The sequence below is a fragment of the Myotis davidii genome, unplaced genomic scaffold, assembly GCF_000327345.1.
Source record: "Myotis davidii unplaced genomic scaffold, ASM32734v1 scaffold69, whole genome shotgun sequence".
NCBI classification, from domain to species: Eukaryota; Metazoa; Chordata; class Mammalia; order Chiroptera; family Vespertilionidae; genus Myotis; species Myotis davidii.
In genome coordinates this window covers 1,150,480-1,171,665 of record NW_006300363.1, presented here as the reverse complement: position 1 = coordinate 1,171,665, position 21,186 = coordinate 1,150,480, and the positions used below count along the sequence as shown (strand labels likewise).

Genomic DNA, 21,186 nt, shown 5'->3' with positions numbered 1-21,186 from the left:
AGAAACTAATTTTGCAAAAGATTTTTCAGTTCAAGTGGCCTGTTTAAATCAGGTTTTATTTATTACTATATAATTTTTATGAGGCAACATTTTTCCTTGATAATTTTAATGTCATATTTGATAAGGAATGCTGATCCTGTGTACAGAAATGTTGCTTTCATAGTCATATATTTTTTTTTCCTTTGAGAAAATTTATTTCACTTATACAAACCACCACCAACAAATACTATTGCTAATAGTCATATATACAGTGGGACTAACTTTTCCCTGGAGTTAGTCCAGCGATTTTCAACCAGTGTGCCACAAGAATTTTAAAACATGCAACACCTGACTGTTTAGTCAGGCACTGCCTCTTTTCCCTTAGATTGTCAAGTTAAAAAGTGACAACAGCCAACACAATAGCCATCTGATGTGAATGAATCAAAATTATACCTTTTTATCTTTGTCAGATGAGCAAAATATCTAATAGATTTTTCGGTGTGCCGTAGAATTTTAGTAATTAGTTTATGTGTGCCCTGAGATGAAAAAGGTTGAAAATCGCTGCCTTATTATAAAAACTTTTAGAGATGCATTTTGTTATTTTTTATGGGAATACCTACACTTTTATTATAAGCACTTCCAGTAAGTCTGTGAAGCTGCTTGTAAAATTGTGAAGCATATGGAACACACACACACACACGTACAATGGTTTTCTCAATCATAGTACTGAAATTCAGAGGATTATTTAAGTGATGTTGTTTGTATTATGCATAACATTTAATTAACAGCATTCACTTTATTATATACATTCAATTATAATCATACAGACCTGGGGGAAAAAATCTTTCCTTATGACTTTTGAAATTGTTATATGGTATATACCCACATTAAAGCATCTCTTACTGAACAAACAATAAAATCAAACAAACAAAAACCCCTTATGTGATTTTCTGCTAGTACTAGTAAAAGTAATATGTACTTTTTGATTTTTTTGATCACATGCTTAGTTTAAGTTTCTGCCTCCTTTTTGGCTACTTTACTTCGGAATTGCATAGAATAAAACTGAGGTCATAGAGTTCTGTATCCATAGCAACATGTCTTTCTGTTTCAATACTTTGCAGGTATTTATTTTCATTCATATAGTCTCTTAGGGTTTGCTGATTGGGTTTCTCTGTAAATAGCCTGGGAATAAGTCTAATATTCTCAGTACCCTAGGATATGGCAGAGGGAGGAGACCAGAAACCTAGGTAGCTAGGCATTAAAATGGACCTTTAAAATTATTAGGAGGGTCAGAAATTCAAGCCGGTCAGTTTTAGGATAATGAAGTCGGATCAAGAGATTGGGAAAAGGACTTTGTGAGTCCAAGTAGTTAAAACAAAAGATATAAAGGATGTAATTACATAAACTCAAGGTAGTAACCTTAATTTTGGAACAGGCATAGAGTCAGGAATCCAAACTCCAGATTATGAAGCAAACAAGCATCAGAGATTGAGGGTGAGGCAGGTGACCCTGGTCATGGCCCTGCACCTGTGTTGGAGGCAAGATCTTGTGTGCAAGAACCTATTGGATGTGCCCGGCTCAGCAGGGAATGGTCCAGAGAGTGGTGGGCGAGTGCACGCTGGTGCGCGAGGCGAAATGGAAGAGAGGGTGAAAGCAGTTTCTGAACCTTTTAGGTTAATGAAAAGGGAAATCATCTGTCTCATGAATTGTCAGGTGACTTTGTTCAGCACACAAGGTAAATGCGTCAGGCGACTAGCAGGCTCCCGAGAGTTTAGCAGGCATTGGCAACGTGGTGGAAACCCACCAGTGGAAGTTATAGGCAGGTACATGGGCAGAGCCGTTGAACTGCAGAATGGTTTTAGAAGGGCTCTGCATTAAGTTGTTCACTATTTTTGTTAACAAAAATAGTTAACCTTCAAATATATTTGATGTTTATTGGTGTTTAGTGGGAAAAAATCAATTTGTGTTTTTATCAACAATGTTAAGCTAATTGAAACACATTAAATCTTTTTGTACATCTCTAAATTTATTGATAGCATTTTTCTCTGGATTTTAGTATCCATTTGGTATATAGGTGGCTTTTTTTCTTCGGTTTGTTTTAAAAAGTTTTATAATTAGGATCTGTGTGCCTGTAGCTAAGTGTTTGATTATACAAGATGCATAACTTAGATTTCATAACTGTCTAGTTTTACCAGAATATAATGTTGAAAAGAATTTGACATATTTACTAAAAATGAATCCTTAAAGTGCTTGTCTAAATTCATCTATAAATTAATTTTAAACCTCTGTTTCTGTAGGATAGCTTTGCTATGTATCATGTTTCTAATGTCTATGCCAGTTATTCTAGAAGTATCTATGCATTTTGAATATACACTTGAATATATCCTGTTTTATGTTCATACAGAGCCTCAGCTAAGAATACCTCCATGAAAAGGTTCATATAATTGAAAGTAATTTTAATGTGAAAAGGCTAAATTATCAAAAATTAATATTATATACTTTATATTTATAAGCAGAGATAAATAGCATCACCATGGATATAGTTAGTGCATTTTTTTATAGTTATTTGCCCTGACTTTGCCCACAAAATGTCTCCTTATATTAGGTGAACTCATTTTATGACTAGAGAAGTAAAAGCCACAAGTGACATATCATGTACAAAAATACCAATTATTATAATAAATTAAGTTCTTGTTGCACATTCTCATGGGGCTGCTTTGTTGGTGCCAAAGTCCTCCAGGATGTTTCCACAGGAAGGGTGGATTGAGCGTGAGGTGACCTCCCTCTCTCGGCTGACTGTATACCCTAAATATCACACAGGGCATTCTAACCTTCAGGATAACTTGGAGAGGCCCACCTGGGCCTCAGTAAAGCTATCCTTTCAGGTCAGGTTGGCTGGGAGGGCACGGCTACCATGCTGGAGATATTCATGCCAGTGCCTACTGGCTTTAGAGTGAATTTCCTTTAGTCTGGGTACTTGAGCTTTTTCCAGAATTCCTACAAGTAAATCCACCAAGAATTACACTACTTTATGCACTTAATGAAAGGTTTAGTAAACTAGATATTCTCACTTGAAATCTGGTGCTTAAAAAAAAGGTTTAAATAATAATAACACTTCAGGTTTATTTCTTTAGATAAGACTGACTTATCGTATGTTTTTAATGCACTCTTAAATTACAAATGTGATTCTGGTATTTACATGGCACTGACTTAAAACGTATCAAGTGACCCTTTTATATTAGTTTCTGCATATATTTAAAGAATTAATTGCATGACGTGCTGTTAGAAGTAATGATAAGAGAGGAAGCACCATGTCCATCCTGATGCAAGCAGCCACTGAGCCAGCTTCACCTCCCATTGGCCCGTCGTTAAAGAGTCAGCCACGTGTGCTTCAGAGTGTTGTGGGCTTTCCCATATTTAATTAAGCAGCTGTAAAGGCATCTGGTTGTTAGCACAGTCAGAATGGTGCCAATATAACAAGCGGGCTATTGCAACCCTAGTGTGTACAGAATGTTTGCAGAGAATGGCTAATAAGAACTGGTAGAAAACCTAGGTCAGATTTTTGCTTTTTTTTGGAAACGGGAAGTATAGTAAATCGAGAAAGTGTTGAAAATCTTCTTTCCAATTACTTGAATGTCACTCTTTACAGAAGGTTTCTAGTGAAGAAGAATTCAGCCTGAATTTTATTCTTCTTCCAAGGCCAAATAGGTTACCTGTCACTCCTGGAAACACTCTGTCAAGAAAATATCTTTCTAAGTGTTCCTAGATGCTGCAAATAGCATTCTCCCAACGTGTAGGCTCCTGTTCATTAGCCCTGATGTTGCACCACTGCGAACTGTGGATAATATGTCTGTGTTGGCTTTTTAATACTTATATTTGGTAATCTCAAGATGGAATTTATAAAGTGCTATTTGGAAGCTAGTCTCTTTTAGTGTCATTATTCTCAAGTGGAATATTTCCACTTTTCTAGCCATTTGAGTCTAGAAAATTTATATATACTTATATTTTGTGCTTCTGTTAATTAGTTTCATTTCTAAAATAAATACTTATACATAGTTCTTTTAAGTGTAGTAGACATTTATTTGCCAATTTCCAAAATAGGTCAATGTTCTATGAATCGTTTTTCCCTTTTAATTGGAACCTAATCTAAATGCAGAATGCTATGGGATTTTTACTCACTTTCCTCAAGAACTACTTTCAATTAGATGATTTGGGTGGTTCTAGAATAAAACTAGAAATTTCAACATCAGTTATGAATTTTTACCAGTATTGTCATTACTCACAAAAAACACATGCAGCCCCAGTGTTTGCCAGTTCATGTGACTCATTACATGTTCTGCTTCTTTTCTTCTCTAGACAGGCATACAAATTAATGAGTGTTTTTCTTCTGTACTTTTACCCTATTACTTTTTTAATACTCAACTGGGAGACTTCCCCTTTTTTGCAGGTAAAATTATTTTTTCTTTTTTGATATAAGTTCCAAAGTTAAACATTCATTGTTCTAAAACTTTAAACCAAATTAACGTTTTTCTTGCCTTACCTATATGTTAAGCAATGTCCTCTCTTTCATCATTCAGTTTAGTAGTGTCATTGTGATCAGCGATATCACATTGTAATTTTGTGTGTAGAATTTCTTCCAGAGTTAAGTGAACCTTTTGAATTTTGGGGAAATGTAAGACCTTTCTCATCTTTACACGTGGAGGAACTGTTTTCTGTGCCACGAGGTAAGCTAATGACTGTTTTAATTCCTGAGTCTAAGAACTGTAAACAAGAGTCTGAAACACAATGTATTTTAAATATACCAAACAAGCATATTGGACTTCACAGAAAATTCTGACCACTACAAGGCAAATCTGCTTGCTCTTGGTTCTAAATATCTCTCAGTGGCCTGGCTAGTGTGGCTCAGCAGATGAGCATCGATCCAGGAACCAAGAGGTTGCAGGTTTGGTTCCCAGTCAGGGCACATGCCCAGGATGCGGGCTCCATCCCCAGTAGCGGGTATGCAGGAGGCAGCCAATTCGTGTTTCTTCCTCACATCGATGTTTATCTCTATCCCTCTACCTTCCTCTCTCTCTCAAAAAAAAAAAATCAATAAAAAGACAACAACATATAAATATCTCTCAGTAATTTAAGGGGTTTTAAAAAATATTTTCTATTGGATAGAATACGGGCATTAGGAGTCAAGAAAGTTCCGTTTGCAGCTTAGATGCAGCAAGTTAAAAATAGAACGTGCTGCCCTAAGACTCTGAAGACCTGGTTTCCTCCTGGACTTTCATGGGACTTGACTTGCATCCCTTCTGAGTCTCTTCTACTTGCATCAACCTTTCCCGTGGCATACGGGAACACACTTTAAAGCTTTAGCCCTATAAAAATACCATAAAAATATAAATTTTTATTTTAAAATGCAGCAAAATATTACCTCCATATAAAATGATAGCACTGGGCTTAATTTGAAATCATTAATTGACAAAATATGTTAAAAAGCAGATAGTATGTTGTAGGATATGATTATACAGTAAAAATACTTTTTATTTGAACTATGTAGATGAATTTCAGTTTTGAATTTATAATAAATGTAGGATCTATGTAAGAGATACAGTTTTGTGCATGACATAATTTAATCTCTATAAATTAAGTTGACATATTAAATCTTTTCAAAATATTATTTTTTATGTCTCCAACAGTATTTCCCTAATGTAGTCTACAATTAGCTTTTTAATATATGTTCTGTCCTTCCTAGAAGTCTGAATATCCACTTTCACATCAATTCTATATATTTAATAAAATCTCAAATTCTCATTTCATTCAAGGTTTTCCTTTCATTAAAAAATAAAATGAGACATTTTATTTCAGTGGAGTGAAAGTTCTAGATGAATAAGAGTCTAAATTTTGCTTCAAAATTAACTTTGACATAAAGAGTGATCAACAACCAAATATAACAAAGAATATCTTTTATCTTTATTTTAATTTTTAACTTAATAGTCGATGCTAAACATATATAATAATATAAACTAATAGCAAGTGCATCATATACTTAGATTATATATCAAAACTAACAAAAATCGGTAACTTCAAACCAAATCACCAGGGATTTTCTCCCTCAAAATTATTTAAAAACCAGCCATAGGTTGGTTTGCCCTTTTCCATCATAACCTGGCTGCTGCCAACACGGCAGTCACCTCCCAATCCTTCCCCTTTGCAAAAGTCTCAGGGAAGTTTTGGGGAACTACAACTGAGGACAAATTTTGGATGTTTACATAAACAATTCAAATAGAAAATATAACATATGGCAATAAATAAAGCTAAGTTATGTAATATCTCCTATTTAGAATCTAAAACAAAAAAAAAGAGGTAAGGAGAATATAAATGTATAAGTTCCATAAAAGTAAATAGCAGATAGCAAAGATTATTTCTCTCCAAAATTACTTATAGGCTATTCATCCAGTCACCACAGATTAACTACAATCACTTAAACCCTATACACTTATATTACTTCAAAATGATAGTTGGGGTTTATAAAAATGACCTTGAATTGTTTTATGGTCCTGGAATATTTTCAAAAACTTCAAAGAAAGATTAACGCATTATACATGGATGTGCAACCACCTGCCCTTCTCAGTACATTCATTTCTTACTATACATATACTTACAATGAGTTAATCTCATACACAAACTATGTGGACAAATGCCCTAGATGAGGCAAAATGACAGGACCAAGTGAATAAAAGGTGAAATAAATACATAGGGAGGCCCCTTAACTGCAGGGGTGAGTATAGAAATACTCTGACCTTTTCTACATGACGTAACCGGCCAAGAAATCAGATGATCATTTCTTCAAACCTTTTCCTGTCTGTGAGGTTTTCATTCCTGTGGCGTTTAAGTATCACTTCCTTGAAATGATAAAGATGAAGACAGTGTTACACTAACTAGTTTGGCTCAGTGGATAGAGTGTTGGCCTGTGGACCAAAGGGTCCCAGGTTCGATTCCAGTCAAGGGCACGTGCCTTGGTTGCAGGCTCCTCCCCGGCCAGGGCCCTGGTCAGGGCTTGTGTAGGAGGCAGCCAGTCTGTGTGTTTCTCTCACATCAGTGTTTCTCTCTGTCTTCCCCTCTCTTTTCTACTCTCCCTAAAAAATCAGTGGAGGAATATCCTCAGGTGAGGATTAAGAACACTAACAAACAAACAAAAAAGACAGTGTTTTACTGCCCTTCACTATCTATACCTGGCAGAGATTAGCAGAAGTTCCTCAACCCTTGTGCTCTGCACTTACCCGTAATTCATTTATGAGAAACAGGTGTGTTTGAATTCAGTGACGTCTTGCTCTTAAAACCTATGTGAAGCAGTGATAATATCTGACCAGAGACTCTCCACTTCCATAGTCTTCCTAATTCTAACCGATGGGACCAACCCAGGACGTGGATGGAAGCAGGAGAGGTGTCAGGGCTCCTGCTCTTAGTTCCTTACCCTTCCACCGTGGAAGGAAATTTCCAGTGAGGAGGAGGGCAGGAGCTTGGACTGCTTCTCTTGAAATGTAATCCCAAACAGTTTCTTCAGAGGGTTCTTCCTCTTGCTAAACCTCATGGATACATGAGGACACAACTCTTCAGAAATGGACATGGAAGCTTCATTAACGGACATGGGCCATTTGTCTCCTTAAGTAATTTGGTGAGGCAAGAGATGGGAAGGTGAACGGATACACAGATGGACAGAAAACCAATGACTGACCAAACTGACTAGAGATATGAACTACCTACCCAAGGCTCGAAAGTCGTAAAAGACCTGAGACCTATGTCAAAGCAGGAATTGCCTTGGAGGCACTCACCATTCTGTGACCTGCCTCCAGCCAGCCTGAATTCAACACTTCTGACCCTGCTTTTCTACCATTTTGGTTTTTTAGTTCTGCATATTCATATTCTCTGATCCTACACTGCTCAAGCCATAGTGTTCAATACACACCAGTTGTCCTACTTTAGAACAGAGCTGATTTGTGTTTAAATATTATATTTAATTTGTTAGTAACACATTAATCATCTATCACTATTTCTCATACTTTTTTTCTTTGAAGGACAAAAGCAGTGTTTTGTTATAAGGTGAAACTCTTTTATGCTAGAGTTCTGATGGGAGTTTACAATAAGTGGAAATTCTATTGCATGTGATATTAACTATAAGTCAAATATATTCTAGAACTGTTAATGTTGTTCTAAAGAAAATGTATTATTTTAAATTAACTTTTTTTACATGATTATCAAAAGTAATGAGATATCCACAACAAAAGGGAAAAATTATCATAAGATGTTTATATTTTCATAATAAATAGACTATGTTAAAAATAATTTTGTATGAAAATTTAAGTGATTATTCCCACCACCTTGGCATAAAACCGTTGCATCATCTTTTAAATTATTTCATGTTGTGTCTGATACAAGTAATGTATGTTAAATAATATTTAAGCTAAGGCATGCAAACAAAATGAAAATCATGAAATGACCACCCAAGTGAAGAATTAGAACATTATTAAAACCACTAGAGGCCCGGTGCACAAAATTCATTCATGGGGGGTTGTGTGTCCCTCAGCCCAGCCTGCACCTCTCCAATCTGGGGTCCCTTGAGGGATGTCCGACTGCCCGTTTAGGCCTGATCCCACTGGGCAGTCAGACATCCCTCTCACAAGCAACTGCCCTCCCCTGCAGGCCTGGGCCCCCACCCCCAACTATCTTCCCCTGCAGGCCTGGGCTCCCCCCGCCAACTGTCTTCCCCTGCAGGCCTGGGTCCCTCCCCAACTGCCCTCCCCTCCAGGCCTGATCGCCCCCATCTTATGTTGGCCATCTTGTGTCCACATGGGGGCAGCCATCTTTGACCACATGGGGGTGGCCATCTTGTGTGTTGGAGTGATGGTCAATTTGCTTATTACTCTTTTATTAGATAGGATTGCCTCTACTTATAGGTATTTCCTTTCCCATATCCTGGGGATCCTGTCCCAGAGGCAACTGTTGTCCTTAATCTAGTGGTATCATTGACTCACTGTCCCCACATATGCAGATATATGTCCTATTTCCCTTGGGTATATATACCTATGAATGGAGAAAATGGCATTTTATCTATAGGGATCTGATTTCATTTTTTTCATATCAATAACTTACTGTCTTGGTACAATTTGTAGACTGGTTCATCATTTACTCACTACACTGTGATGCCAGCTCTGTCCATGTGAGCCAGTTTCTAGACTCGCCATGCCTTCCATTATTCAAGTTTTTCTATTCTTTATGACAGCAATTTTCAACTGGTGTGTCATAAGAATTTTTAAAATATACAATTCCTGACTATGTAATCAGGGGCGTCACCTCTTTTCCCTTAGATGGTCAAATAAAAAAATGACAATCTAAGGCAGTGGTTCTGAACCTTCCCTCAACCTTCCTAATGCCGCGACCCTTTAATACAGTCATGTTGTGGTGACCCCCCAATTACATTGTTACAAATTGAACATAATTAAAGCATAGTGATTAATCACAAAAACAATATGTAATTATATATGTGTTTTCCAACGGTCTTAGGCGACCCCTGTGAAAGGGTCATTAGACCCCCAAAGGGGTCGTGACCCACAGGTTGAGAACCACTGATCTAAGGGAAACACAACAATAGCTGTCCTGTGTGAATGCCCTATCTTGAACCATATCTATATCTATATCTATATAAGTATCATATCGGAACCATATCTATATCTATATCTATATAAGTATAGATATAGATATAGATATATATCATATGGTTTAGCATCTTATTGGTCACATTGCATAATAAGGTTGAATCTGATTGGTTAATTCTGTGTACCACAGATGCTATAGGCACTTGATTTTTAAAAAAATCACGTTGGAGCATAAAGGGTAGGTAATTACTATTATTATTTTTTGTAAATCAATCAAAATTACACCTATTTTTGGTCAGGTCAGCAAATGATACAGTATTTTTTGATGTGCTGCAGAATTTTAGTAATTAATTTATGTATGCCATGAGATAAAAAAGACTGAAAATCACTACTCTATGATAAAATTATACTGTGTTAATTTTAGTGACATTATTTTAGGTTCTAATATGTGGTATGGAATGTCACACCACCTGTCTCTCCTCTAGGAATCTCATGATACTGTGTTCGTCCCTGTACACTTTAGATTCGGCTTGTCAAGTTTCTTGAAAGCTCTTGTTGAAATATTAATTGAGCGTGCATTAACTGATCCTGTCAGTCATTTGGGGAAGAACTGATAAATTGAGACTTTCCAATACCCTGACACATCTCTCAGTAATTAGATCTTCTTTAATATCTTTCTAAAAGGCCTATAGAGTACCGCACATCTTTTGGTAGACATTTCTGAGAATCCTATATTGTTATAGTTGTAAATGGTGTTTGATAATTTTTTGCTAGTGTGTAAACCTTACAAATGATTTTAACATTAATATTTTATTCAGACCCCTTTTAAACTCCTTTATTATTTGGAATAATTTATACATACATTTTGCATTTTCTCTGTAGACAGTCCTAACATCCATGATTAAAAACAGTTTTGCTTTTGTATTTTTGGTCATAGAGTTATGCATATAAGTAGTGGTAGTAAGTATTCTTTTCTTCTTCCTGATTTTAAAAGAGCTATTTAAAACTTCACAATAAAGAATGAATAAAAAATGCTGAGATTTTGCTAACTACCTTTTATGTGGTTAAGAATGGTCTCTTTTATTCCTTATTTTGCTAGGAGTTTTTGTCTTGGAATTTTATCAAATGATTTTCTGTGTATTGAGATAATCATAAGGCTTTTTAAAAAAATACTTTAATGGAGTAAATCATATTATAGGTTATATTCTAACATCACACCAATATTATGTCCTTTCCAGTTCTTTCATGATGTATTATCACTGGATTCAATTTGCTAATAATTGTTGAGGTTGACCAAAGATTTTTCTTTTTTGAAGATGTTTTTTAATTGATGTTATGCTGACCTCATAATTTGAGTTGTGGAAAAATGCTTTTTCTATTCTCTGAAAGAATAAGTATCAGAGTGAGTTATTTGTTTCTTAAATACTTGGTGGAACTCGCCAATAAAGCCATCTGGCCTTGATATTTCATTTCTGGAAAGATTTTTGACTACTATTTAAATGTTTCTAATGGTTATAGGATGACTCATGTTTTCCACTTTTTTCTAGTCAGTTTTGGTAGATTTTTATAGCTTAGAGATTTTCCTTTTCATTTAAATTCAATATATATTGGTATTTATAGATTTCAGTAAATGGTAAGCTGCCCTTATATTCTATGCTACTTGATGATTACATATTTTTATACTTTATTGGACTTGGTTTGCTCATTTATGTCTGTGTCATGAGTGAGTTGACCTAAAATTTTTATTTCTCTTTGTATTTGTCATCCTCCAGTATCAATATTATAACTTCTGAAATAGTCTGAGAGTATATTTATCTTTCTCCATTCTTTGGAAAAGTTTGTAAAAGACTAGAATTATCTGTCTCTTGGGAGGTCTTTTTTAGAGTTTAATGTTTACTTTGTGGGGATATTTTAAACTATTTTTTCAATTTCTTCAATTTGTTTAGTTCTACTTCTTTTGAAATTTTATATTTTCATAGGGTTCTATTTCACTTAGGTTCTTCAATTATTGGCATAATATTTCTGTGGTACTATCTTATTATCTTTTTAATCTATGATGGATCCATAGTATGCCCTTTTTAATATTAAAATTTTATTTTAATTTATTCTACTTTGTCATTATATTACTTTTCTAGATAATACTGTCATAAGTTTATTTTTATCCCTAATATTAATTTGTGTTTTCTTTCTTGTTTTTAACAGTCTTACCAGAAATTGTTCTATATTACCAATATCTTAAAGTGGTTGCCTACTTTTTAAAAAATTAAACTTTTAAAAGCACATAACATGTTAGGGCTACATATTTCCTTTGCTTGTCTCCATCCTTCAGGATTTGATAAGTTATATTGTCTGCTTGATAATTTTTCTGCTCACTATTTCTGTGTATTCTTGCTTCTCCTCAGTTCTGGAAAATTCTCAGTCGCTATAGTTTTATATTTTCCCTCTGTCTTTTCTCCTTCTGGGACTCTAGACATGTAATAGATATTCTTATTTTACCTTTCATAACTTTCAACATCTCATAGTTTTTATCCTCTGATATTACTGTGCTGCATTATGAGTGGTTTATAAAAACCTCTCTTCTGTTTCACCACTTCTTGCTTCTGCAATATTGAAACTTAACTCATTTATTCTACCTTTTATACAAAAAATTCTTTGCTGCAAATTGTGTTTGATTCTTTCTCAAATCTGGCCATTTTTGCTTAATCTCTCCTGGTTTATTCATTTATGATTCCATCCTTTGTTTCTTTAAATATTTAATACATGTTTATTTTATGTGCTTTTTCTGATAATTCTGATATCTGAAGTGCTGGCCAGGGGAATCTGTCTGTGTTGACTCTTATCAGTGGTGGTTTTCTTCTGGGTTTAGTAATTTTTGAATATGATCTCATTTTTGGTTTATCTTAATTTATGGGAAACTTGGAGACATTCAACTGCAGGAGCTTTTCTGAGAAGGGCATTTGTTTTAGCTTCAGGTGGGCATTGATAACACCACTGATGTGGAACCACTTTGGCCTATTACAGGCGCCCTGACTTAATCCATGGCATCATGGTCAGCCCCATATTCCTTCCCCCTGAAGGCGCACTGCAAATAAGGGCATTTGCCCTCAGATACCTGGCCTTCTGGCTGCTTACTGCTCTTCTTGTTTTTGGCACGTGCAGCTGTGCATGTGTGTGATTTTTGTTTTGTTTTTCCCTTTGGCTATTTCTCTTTCTATGAGCAGAGGAAGAGGAAAAATTATATTTATATGGAATCTAGTTGTTTCATATCATGAGGGCCTCTCAGAATATCTGGCCTGCCGAACTGCTTGACTTTTATGACTCTCCTATTCATAGTCTCTGCCCATTTCTTCATTTTTCACAACAAGGTTATTGCTGACATGGAGGCCCAGGTCCACAAGCTGAGAGAAGAGCTGATTCACGTGAACACACAGCGGAAGCAGCAGCTGGTAGAGCTCGGTCTTCTCCGTGAAGAGGAGAAGCAAAGGGCTGCCAGGGACCATGAGGCTACCGTCAGCAAACTAAAGGCTGAATCAGAGAAGATGAAAATAGAGCTGAGAAAGACTCATGCAGCTGAGACGGAGATGACGCTGGAAAAGGTAAGGTATCCACCTCGATGTTTTATAGACAAGTGAAACCCATGGCTGCCACCCTCACATTTCATCTCTGGAAGGTGGGGGACAGAGAATTGCTCTTCAGATTGTTCACATGAGCAATTTAAGTATCTTTTTGTATTCCTAAGCACCACTAAAATCATATAGGGAATTTCCTAACTTTTTTTGTTGACTTTGTCTGAAGTAATTGCATAGAATATCCCATTCTGTATCAATTAAATACACACTGTGATACAACGTTATAATATTGTCAAATATTATACTGGTTAGGAATGCTGGGGCTGTAGCCCTGAATTTTCTTGAGACTAAGTGTCAGATATTTTCCAGATTGCCTAATAATTATTTCTAAATGTTACAGTTTTTAGAAGTGTAACATACATGATGGCATATTTTCCCAGATTGATATTTCAGATTGGGAAAAGATTTAAAATTATATATTTTTGAAATAAATGTCAGTATAATATTGACATATTTGGGGTTGACTTATCTTCCAGGAACAATCTCAAATATTCTTTCTTTTGATGTTTTGGAAAAGTGTAAATCTTTTAATTGGGTAGTAAATGTGAATTGCTCTAAGGATATCAAATGTAAATCATCCCTTGAGTTTCTTAAGGCCAATCTATACCTTGGGATAAAGAACCTGAAAAGCGTAGCTGAAGAATCTTCTAATTCTGTTTGATTTTCCTCTCTTCTTTGTCTTTAAATAATTTTAAACCTTCATAGTGTATACAACACCGTGCTAGGCACTACTCCATTGATGTTACATGGAGCGAGAACCCATGTAACTTTGTAGTAGCTTACTTTGTAGTAGCTAATTTTATCTGAGAGTCACATTTCAGCCAGCTTTGCCCTTAGCAGCATAGCTCTGAGCCAAGAAATATATAGGAAAATGTCCCTAAAGAGGTGGGAGGGAGCCTGGCTTCTTGGAGGAACAGCAAGGAGGCCACTGTGGCTGGAAATGATGATGGAGGAGGAGGACAAGGTGGAGAAGGAAGGAGGAGGAGATGAGATTAAGGACAAAACCTCAGAGGTGGACCAGGCTCTGTAGGTGTGTCTGGGCCTTTGAAAGGGCTTTGCTTTGACTCTCCTTGAGTAGAGGAGGCTTGACAGGTTTTGAGCAGAGGTGTGACATCTGATTCACCTTTGAAAGGATCTCTCTGCCTGCTAACGCTGAGAATAGACTGAATTGAGGGCAAAGAAGGAAGTAGAGAGACTAGTTTAAAAGCTATTGCAAGAATTTAGACAAGAGATGATAGAGGCTTAGGCCTCAGGCAGTAGCAGTGACGGTGGTAAAAACTGATCAGATTTGGGTCATGTTTTGAAGGTACATCTGGCCAGATGTCTTGTTGGTTCAGGTGGAAACAGGGGGCGGGGGGGAGAGAGCAGGTAAGAATATTTCCAAGGTGACTGGCTAGAGCCAGTGGAATGTCTTGTTGGTTCAGGTGGAAACAGGGGGCGGAGAGAGAGCAGGTAAGAATGTTTCCAAGGTGACTGGCTAGAGCCAGTGGGCACAAGGAGTGACCCCTCGCTGACGGGAGGAAGACTGCAAGAACGCCAGGTTGGGCTGTTTGGGATGTGTTCCAGTTGAGATGCCTTTTATATACCCGAGGGAGGATGTTAGTGATAATTCCATCAAAGCAGTACAAAATGATAGTATTTGGATACTAAAATATACAGTTTCAGGAAGTAGGGATATTTCCCTATATGGAATAGCTTTAGTCCTCTGACAATAGCAAATAAAAGAGGGACTAATGGAGAGTGAAAGTGATGTTGCAGGGACCTTTCTGGTAATTCTTACACACACCTCTCCTTGACTTCAGTCGTATCTGCCATCAGTTCAAAATAATTCTAAGTAAATGGTCTTGAATGGCACAGATACCAGTGCAGCTCAGTTTAAGAAATTTGGACATACCAAAGCCAGACTCATAAAACATAAAATTTAGCCCTGCTGGTGGGGCTCAGTGGTTGAGCATCAACTTATGGACCAGGAAATCAAGGTTCGATTCCCAGTCAGGGCACACATCCTGGTTTTGAAAAAGATCCCCAGAGTGGGGCGTGCAGGAGGCAGCCAATCAATGATTCTCTATCATCATTGATGTTTCTCTCTCTCCCTCTCTCTCTCCCTCTCTCCCTCTCTCCCTCTCTCCTTCTCTCCCTCTCTCCCTCTCCCCCTCTCGCCCTCTCCTTCTCCCTTCCCCTCTCCCTCTCCCTCTTCCCTCCTCTCTGAAATCAATAAAAATATATTTTTTGAAAAGCATACAATTTAGGCCTTGATTTTTCTGTATTGTATATTCACATTTTAAATGTTTTCAATGTTTCTTTTTAATTGATAAAAATTTTCAAGTATAGGTTTATATGTATTACTAATTGATAACAAAAGCATAGCATTAGAAACCCTGGGTAATTCATTTGGTAAATATTTCTGGAAGATTTCCTATATCTCAGAAAGGCATTATCCCAAGCACTGTGGGGACACACAGAAAAAAGGAAAAAGTGGCACTGTCTTCAAGTAGATTCTAAAAAGCAGCAACTGCAAGACACATACACACAATTGTAATGTGAGGTAGAGTATGGATTGGGGGAGAATTCTTTTCTGTTAAGGCAATCAGGGAAGATTAACTGGAAGAGATGTCACTTGAACTAAACGTAAGGAGATATGTAAGATGGCATTCAGAGCCAAAGGAACAACAGTAGGAGCAGACAGAACTGTGCACATGTCATAGAGGTCAGTCAAGCAGAGTGGTTGTGATGAGTCTAAGAGACAGCTAGAAATCACTGCAAGTCTCCAAAGCTGTGATAAGCCTATGGCTTCACTGTGGAAACAGTATGAAGCTACTGAAGATTTTGAGGAAATGAAGTGTCAATAGCCAAGTGATTATTAGGAAAATCTGTCTGTGTTGGCAAGCTGCCATAGCAGGGAAATAGTTGGTGGGGACCTGATTAATTCAGGCTAGAGGTCCCTGAGGACACACTAGAGGTGTACGAAGGTCGTGAACATACAGCAGCGAGGATGAGGAAAAATGCTTGAGAAGCATCTCAGAGATGGTATTGATTAGAATGGTTAAGTATAAATCAACCCTTAATCATTTGGGAATGTAGGAGAACTTTCTGATTTCAGGAAGAAAAGATTAATTCAGTTATGGACATGTTGAGTTGGAAATGCCATCACTACATCTAGCTGTGATGTTCATTTGCTATTGAAGGAACATTTGTGGGGAATCATAGGAGTCACCTACAAAGAGGGCCTGTTCAGGAGGGGAAATAGAAAACAGTGGTGAAGAAAGAGCTTCAGTTAAAAGTCTGGGAGAAAATAGTCAAGGAAGGGTCATCAAGGCAAAGGGAATATGAGAAGAATGAGTTTTCATGGAAATAAAGGAAGAGGATATTTAGAAAGGAGTATTTTCAAGAATGTGACAGAGAATCAGGAGGAATACGGGTGGAGGAAAGGTCACAGGATTGGAAACTGAGAAGTCATTGATGATCTTGGACAAAGCACTGAAAATGATAGTGTGGACAGAAACACGGTTGCAAAAGTAAGTGAGAGAGTAGGGAGGAAGTGGGGATTCATGAATACTCTATTGTTGTGGGGGTTTTGGTTTTTTTTTTTTGAAAATCTGATATTAAAAGGGAGGTGGTGTCCCAAAGAGCAGCAGGAGTTAAGGATAATATCTTTTTAGGCTGAAAATGTCTTGAAATACAGGAGAAAGAACTGATGGAGAGGAAGAGAATAATGATGCAAAGAACCAGGGGTAATTGATTTGAGAGATGAGGGTGTGGATGAAATTACCAGCTCAGGTCGACCCTCTCCCCTTGGCTACCAGGATCCAGCCACAGAAGACATTGGTCTGTTTCTGGACCCACCTTGCTCTCTCCTGCCTCCAGGTCTTTGCACCTGCCACCCCTCTGCCTAGAATGTTCTTCTCCTTGATTTTCCATGGCCACTCACCCTCCTCCTCATCAGTCTGCACTTGTCAGTGTCCTTCCCTGACCTCTATATCTCAAGTCTTGCCTACTTCTACCATCCTACCTTTTCCCATTGTCTTCAAGGCTCATCTCACTATCTGAAATAATCTTTTAATTTTTTTCACATATTTATTTTCTATTTATCCCATTGGGACTAAGCTCCATTAGCAGGACCTTGTCTACCTTGTTCATTTCTGTCCTGCTAGTGTCTAGAAAGACACTAGCCCTGGTAGTGAAAGCCTGCAAGGATGGAGTGCTCCTGAACTGAACAGAGAACAGAAGTCATACAAGAAGCTAGAAATGAGGTTGAGCATAGTAATTTTAACTGACGTGGATAAAGGTTTATCAGAATGTGAGGGCTTGGCAGAGAAAGTCTGGAGGTTACCACCATGGGCTGTGGTTACCACCATGAGTTTTGTTCTTGCTGGGTTGATGGAATGAGCCAACCCCAAAGTCCATATGGCAAAATTGTAAGTACTGGGTTCTTGATGTGAAGATTAATTTGTATTTTGGATGATAAATGGTTTTACTTAACTAATAAAAGGAGTTTAGCCATTTCTAAATGCAGTGAAGACCTGGACATGGGTGCCCTGGAAACAGTCCTTTTAAATATTTTTTTCTAAAGCTCCAGGATCATGCGTGGGGCCTGGGTCAAAGTAGGCATTCGTACATGCTGTGTGTGAATGGAAGAAGGGTGCTGCACTGAGAAATCCAGGATGGTCTCTGTGAGTGATAATATGGATACATAAAAATATTGTACTGATTTACTCAAATTTGATTTTAACCATTATAAATATTTTAGGTAGGATAAAATTTATCTTTATAGTCCAATATTTATTTGTTTTTTAATGTTGTAATTTCCTCCATCTTACTTAATAAATTAAACACATAGCATCAATTTTTTCCCCATGTGGTTTGAATTTTTGGTACACAAACTAGACATTTGAGTTCTTATCATAAAAATTTAAATTAGCACTAATAGGTGGTAGGTAATTCTGTTGCTAGACTATTTTGTAATTGTGAGTCTTACTTGAATTCTTATTGTACCTTATAAAAGAATTAATGTTTTACCACATTTAAATAAATCTGAAAGTTAAAGTATTTGCTAGCAGTTCAAAATCCAATCAGAATCAAGGGGGTTCTATTATTTATATATGTAAACGGCTAATATGCAAAGTGTCCCCTCAGGAGTTTAACCAGGAGACCAGGAGTTCGATTGCTCACTATGACATGTGTTGACCACCAGGGGGCAGTGCAGAATGAAGGAGGGCCCCAGCCAGCAGCCAGCAGCCGGGGCAGGAAAGCCCCAGCCGGCAGCTGGAAGGCCCCGATTGACCCTGATCGCAGGCCAGGCCTAGGAACCCTACCTGTACACAAATTTTGTGCATCGGGCCTCTAGTTAAGTATAAAATTAAGGTTCAAAGAGGAGAGGAGAATGATGTCAGAATAATAAATAATCTAATTAACACCCCCTGTGGTATGGGCTGTTCCAGCCGCCTTGCAGTGTTCAGGTTAGAAAAGATTTCCTAAGCCCAGGTCCTCTGTAGGTTCTGCCAGTGGCAATTTAGCCCGAGATGATGTCTCGTAGCTCTGAGGTAAGAGAAACATGAAATACCTCCCCAAGGTAGAAATTCTGAAATAGGGAATCCCAGAGAATAAAGGATTGACATTTGCATCACTAACGCTGCTTTTCTAGTCTTTTCAAATCTTTTTCAACCAAATCAAAACAAGATCCATAAAATATGAACCTTTGAAAAATTAAAGAACAGTACTGAGTGCTGGTAGCGGGTAGTTTTCAGAAGGCTGATGAAAACATTGGTATTTAAAATGGGCCAGTGTTTAAGAAATGTATTCACCTATTTTAAAAATAAATTTTCTTGACATAGAAGATATTTTAGAACACATGGAAGAGAAGATTGTAAAAGTCTCTTGTTATTACCATCTCCCAGAGAAAACCGGTAGTAACCATTTGACGTGAATGTAAAATAGCTGTGTTAACTGAGATTATAATAACTAAACTGTTGTGTCTTTTACTTTTTTAAAAGTTATGCTAAGAATATACCTATGCCATTTGAAATTCTTTGAAAATATAGTTTTCATTGTTTCATGACATTCCATTTAATTAATGTAGCATAATTGATTGAGGTGTTCCTTTATTTTTAAGAGTGAAGTTGAACTTTTATAACAGATTTGTTTTTTGCACTTCATTTTCTGGAGTTGCCAGTTTTCATTCTTGGTCAGTTTCTCTTCTGTTGGTGTGCTAATGTTTTCCCCATCACCTTTCTATAAACTCATTTTATATTTAGAATAAAAGTTTTATCTTTGTGGCAAATATTTTTTGATATTTGCCCTTTAATTTTATCATTTTATTTTATGATACACACAAAATTTTCCATTTAGTGTAATCCTTTGCGAGTTCTTTATTATAAGTAGTAGTGTGGAGCCTCACAATTTGATATTTAAAAACATGAATACATCAAACATTTTCTACCCTGTGCTTTACTAAGTAAAAAGCTTTTATGAAACTGACATAGCATTTACTGGCTTGGGTTCCCGGTCTGTAATTTGAATGGCTTGAAGGGGCTCTGCCAGCCTAATGTCGTTGGAAGGCTTTGAGCAACAACTCAGCATCTTTTTCCAATGTAAGGAAAGCTCCACATGGCATAATTATTCACAGCTAAGGTCATAGGAACTGCTTAAACCTTTAAAATTTATAATTAAAGGATTAATATGAAGACATTGTCATTTTGGCATAAAATGGATTTTTAATCTCAATTCTGTTCTTTTCACTTTGATCTTTCCCTTTGCTAAAAATATAAAAGGTTGTATCCTTAAACATTTTAAATTAAATGTTGTCCTCACAGAGGTTAGATTTATACAAATTGATTGACAAACAACATCCAGTATACTTTTACAATATTCCGCACAAAACTTCAAATGGTCATTTTCCTCTGGGTGTATAAGCCACAGCTTGATATAATGGACTATAATGATACCTCTAAACATAAAAATAAATTAACTGACAATAGGAAAAACCTGCACAATTGACAACTTGGAAAAGTTTGGGTGTGTACCACGTTTTATACCAAGGAGTGGTACGATCTGACTTGGGCTGAGATCATTCTAGTTGTGTGAGAACAAAGGAGGAAGCCCAGGAAGGGCATTGCAGAGATGCTAGTGGCGTCGACCAGAATGGCAGCAGTGGAGGTAGTCAGATTCTGGATATATTTTAAAGTTGGAGCCAACTTGGCTTTCGGATGGGTTTTAACATGGGATGTGAGATCAAGGAAAAGCAAGCCAGGGAGAAGCTCAGACACGGGGAGATATGAAAATCCGCTACTTCATTTCTCTGTGGGATGGGATTATATGTGACTTTTACACTGTATTGTTCAGTCCCTTCTAAATGTTCTATATTTTAACCACTTTGTAAACTAAACAGGGATGTACAAAAGTCACCATCTAGTTATATTGTTGTCCTGACCCTGAGCCCTGAGCATCTTTCACTTCTCTCTCCTTTTCTGTCCCCGGAGGATCAGAGATGCAGAGAAGAGGATGTGCATTGGCTGACATCAGAAACTGAGCAGCGTGATTGTGATGTCATCTGTCCCTGCTCACCCCTACTTGAGGTGGGAGGGCCCTCAAATACCCTGCCCCTGGCCCCAGGCACTTTTCTATCAGGGCAGGGAGGCTGAGGCCTCCCTCATGAGCTTCCCAGAGAAGCAGGTCTCACTGGCCGCAGCCAGCTCAGGGGCTCTCATCCTTGCTTCTGCCACCTCCATGGGGGCCAGAGGGCATGTGGACCCCGCTGACTTTAGACTACTCCTCTCACACGGAAAGCCAAGCCCCAGGTCTGATGAGAACGAGAGGAGAAAATAGTAATGACCTCGAAACATGGCAGGCTGGTAGTCTGGGGCCCCTGAGGGACACAGGACCATCTGGCCTCGCAGAGAAGGTAAGACTGAGACCCCTCTGTGCTCTTGAGACAGGGGTCT

General features: G+C 37.4%; 1 protein-coding gene across 1 annotated transcript in view; it reads left to right on the top strand.

The window, feature by feature from the left end:
• Window positions 1-21,186, top strand: part of CEP112 (centrosomal protein 112kDa) — a 353,141-nt gene that overhangs the window by 177,504 nt on the left and 154,451 nt on the right. The window contains exon 21 of the mRNA XM_015572412.1: window positions 12,986-13,216. Coding sequence (XP_015427898.1) covers window positions 12,986-13,216 — 231 coding nt within the window. The remainder of the gene's footprint in view (window positions 1-12,985; window positions 13,217-21,186) is intronic.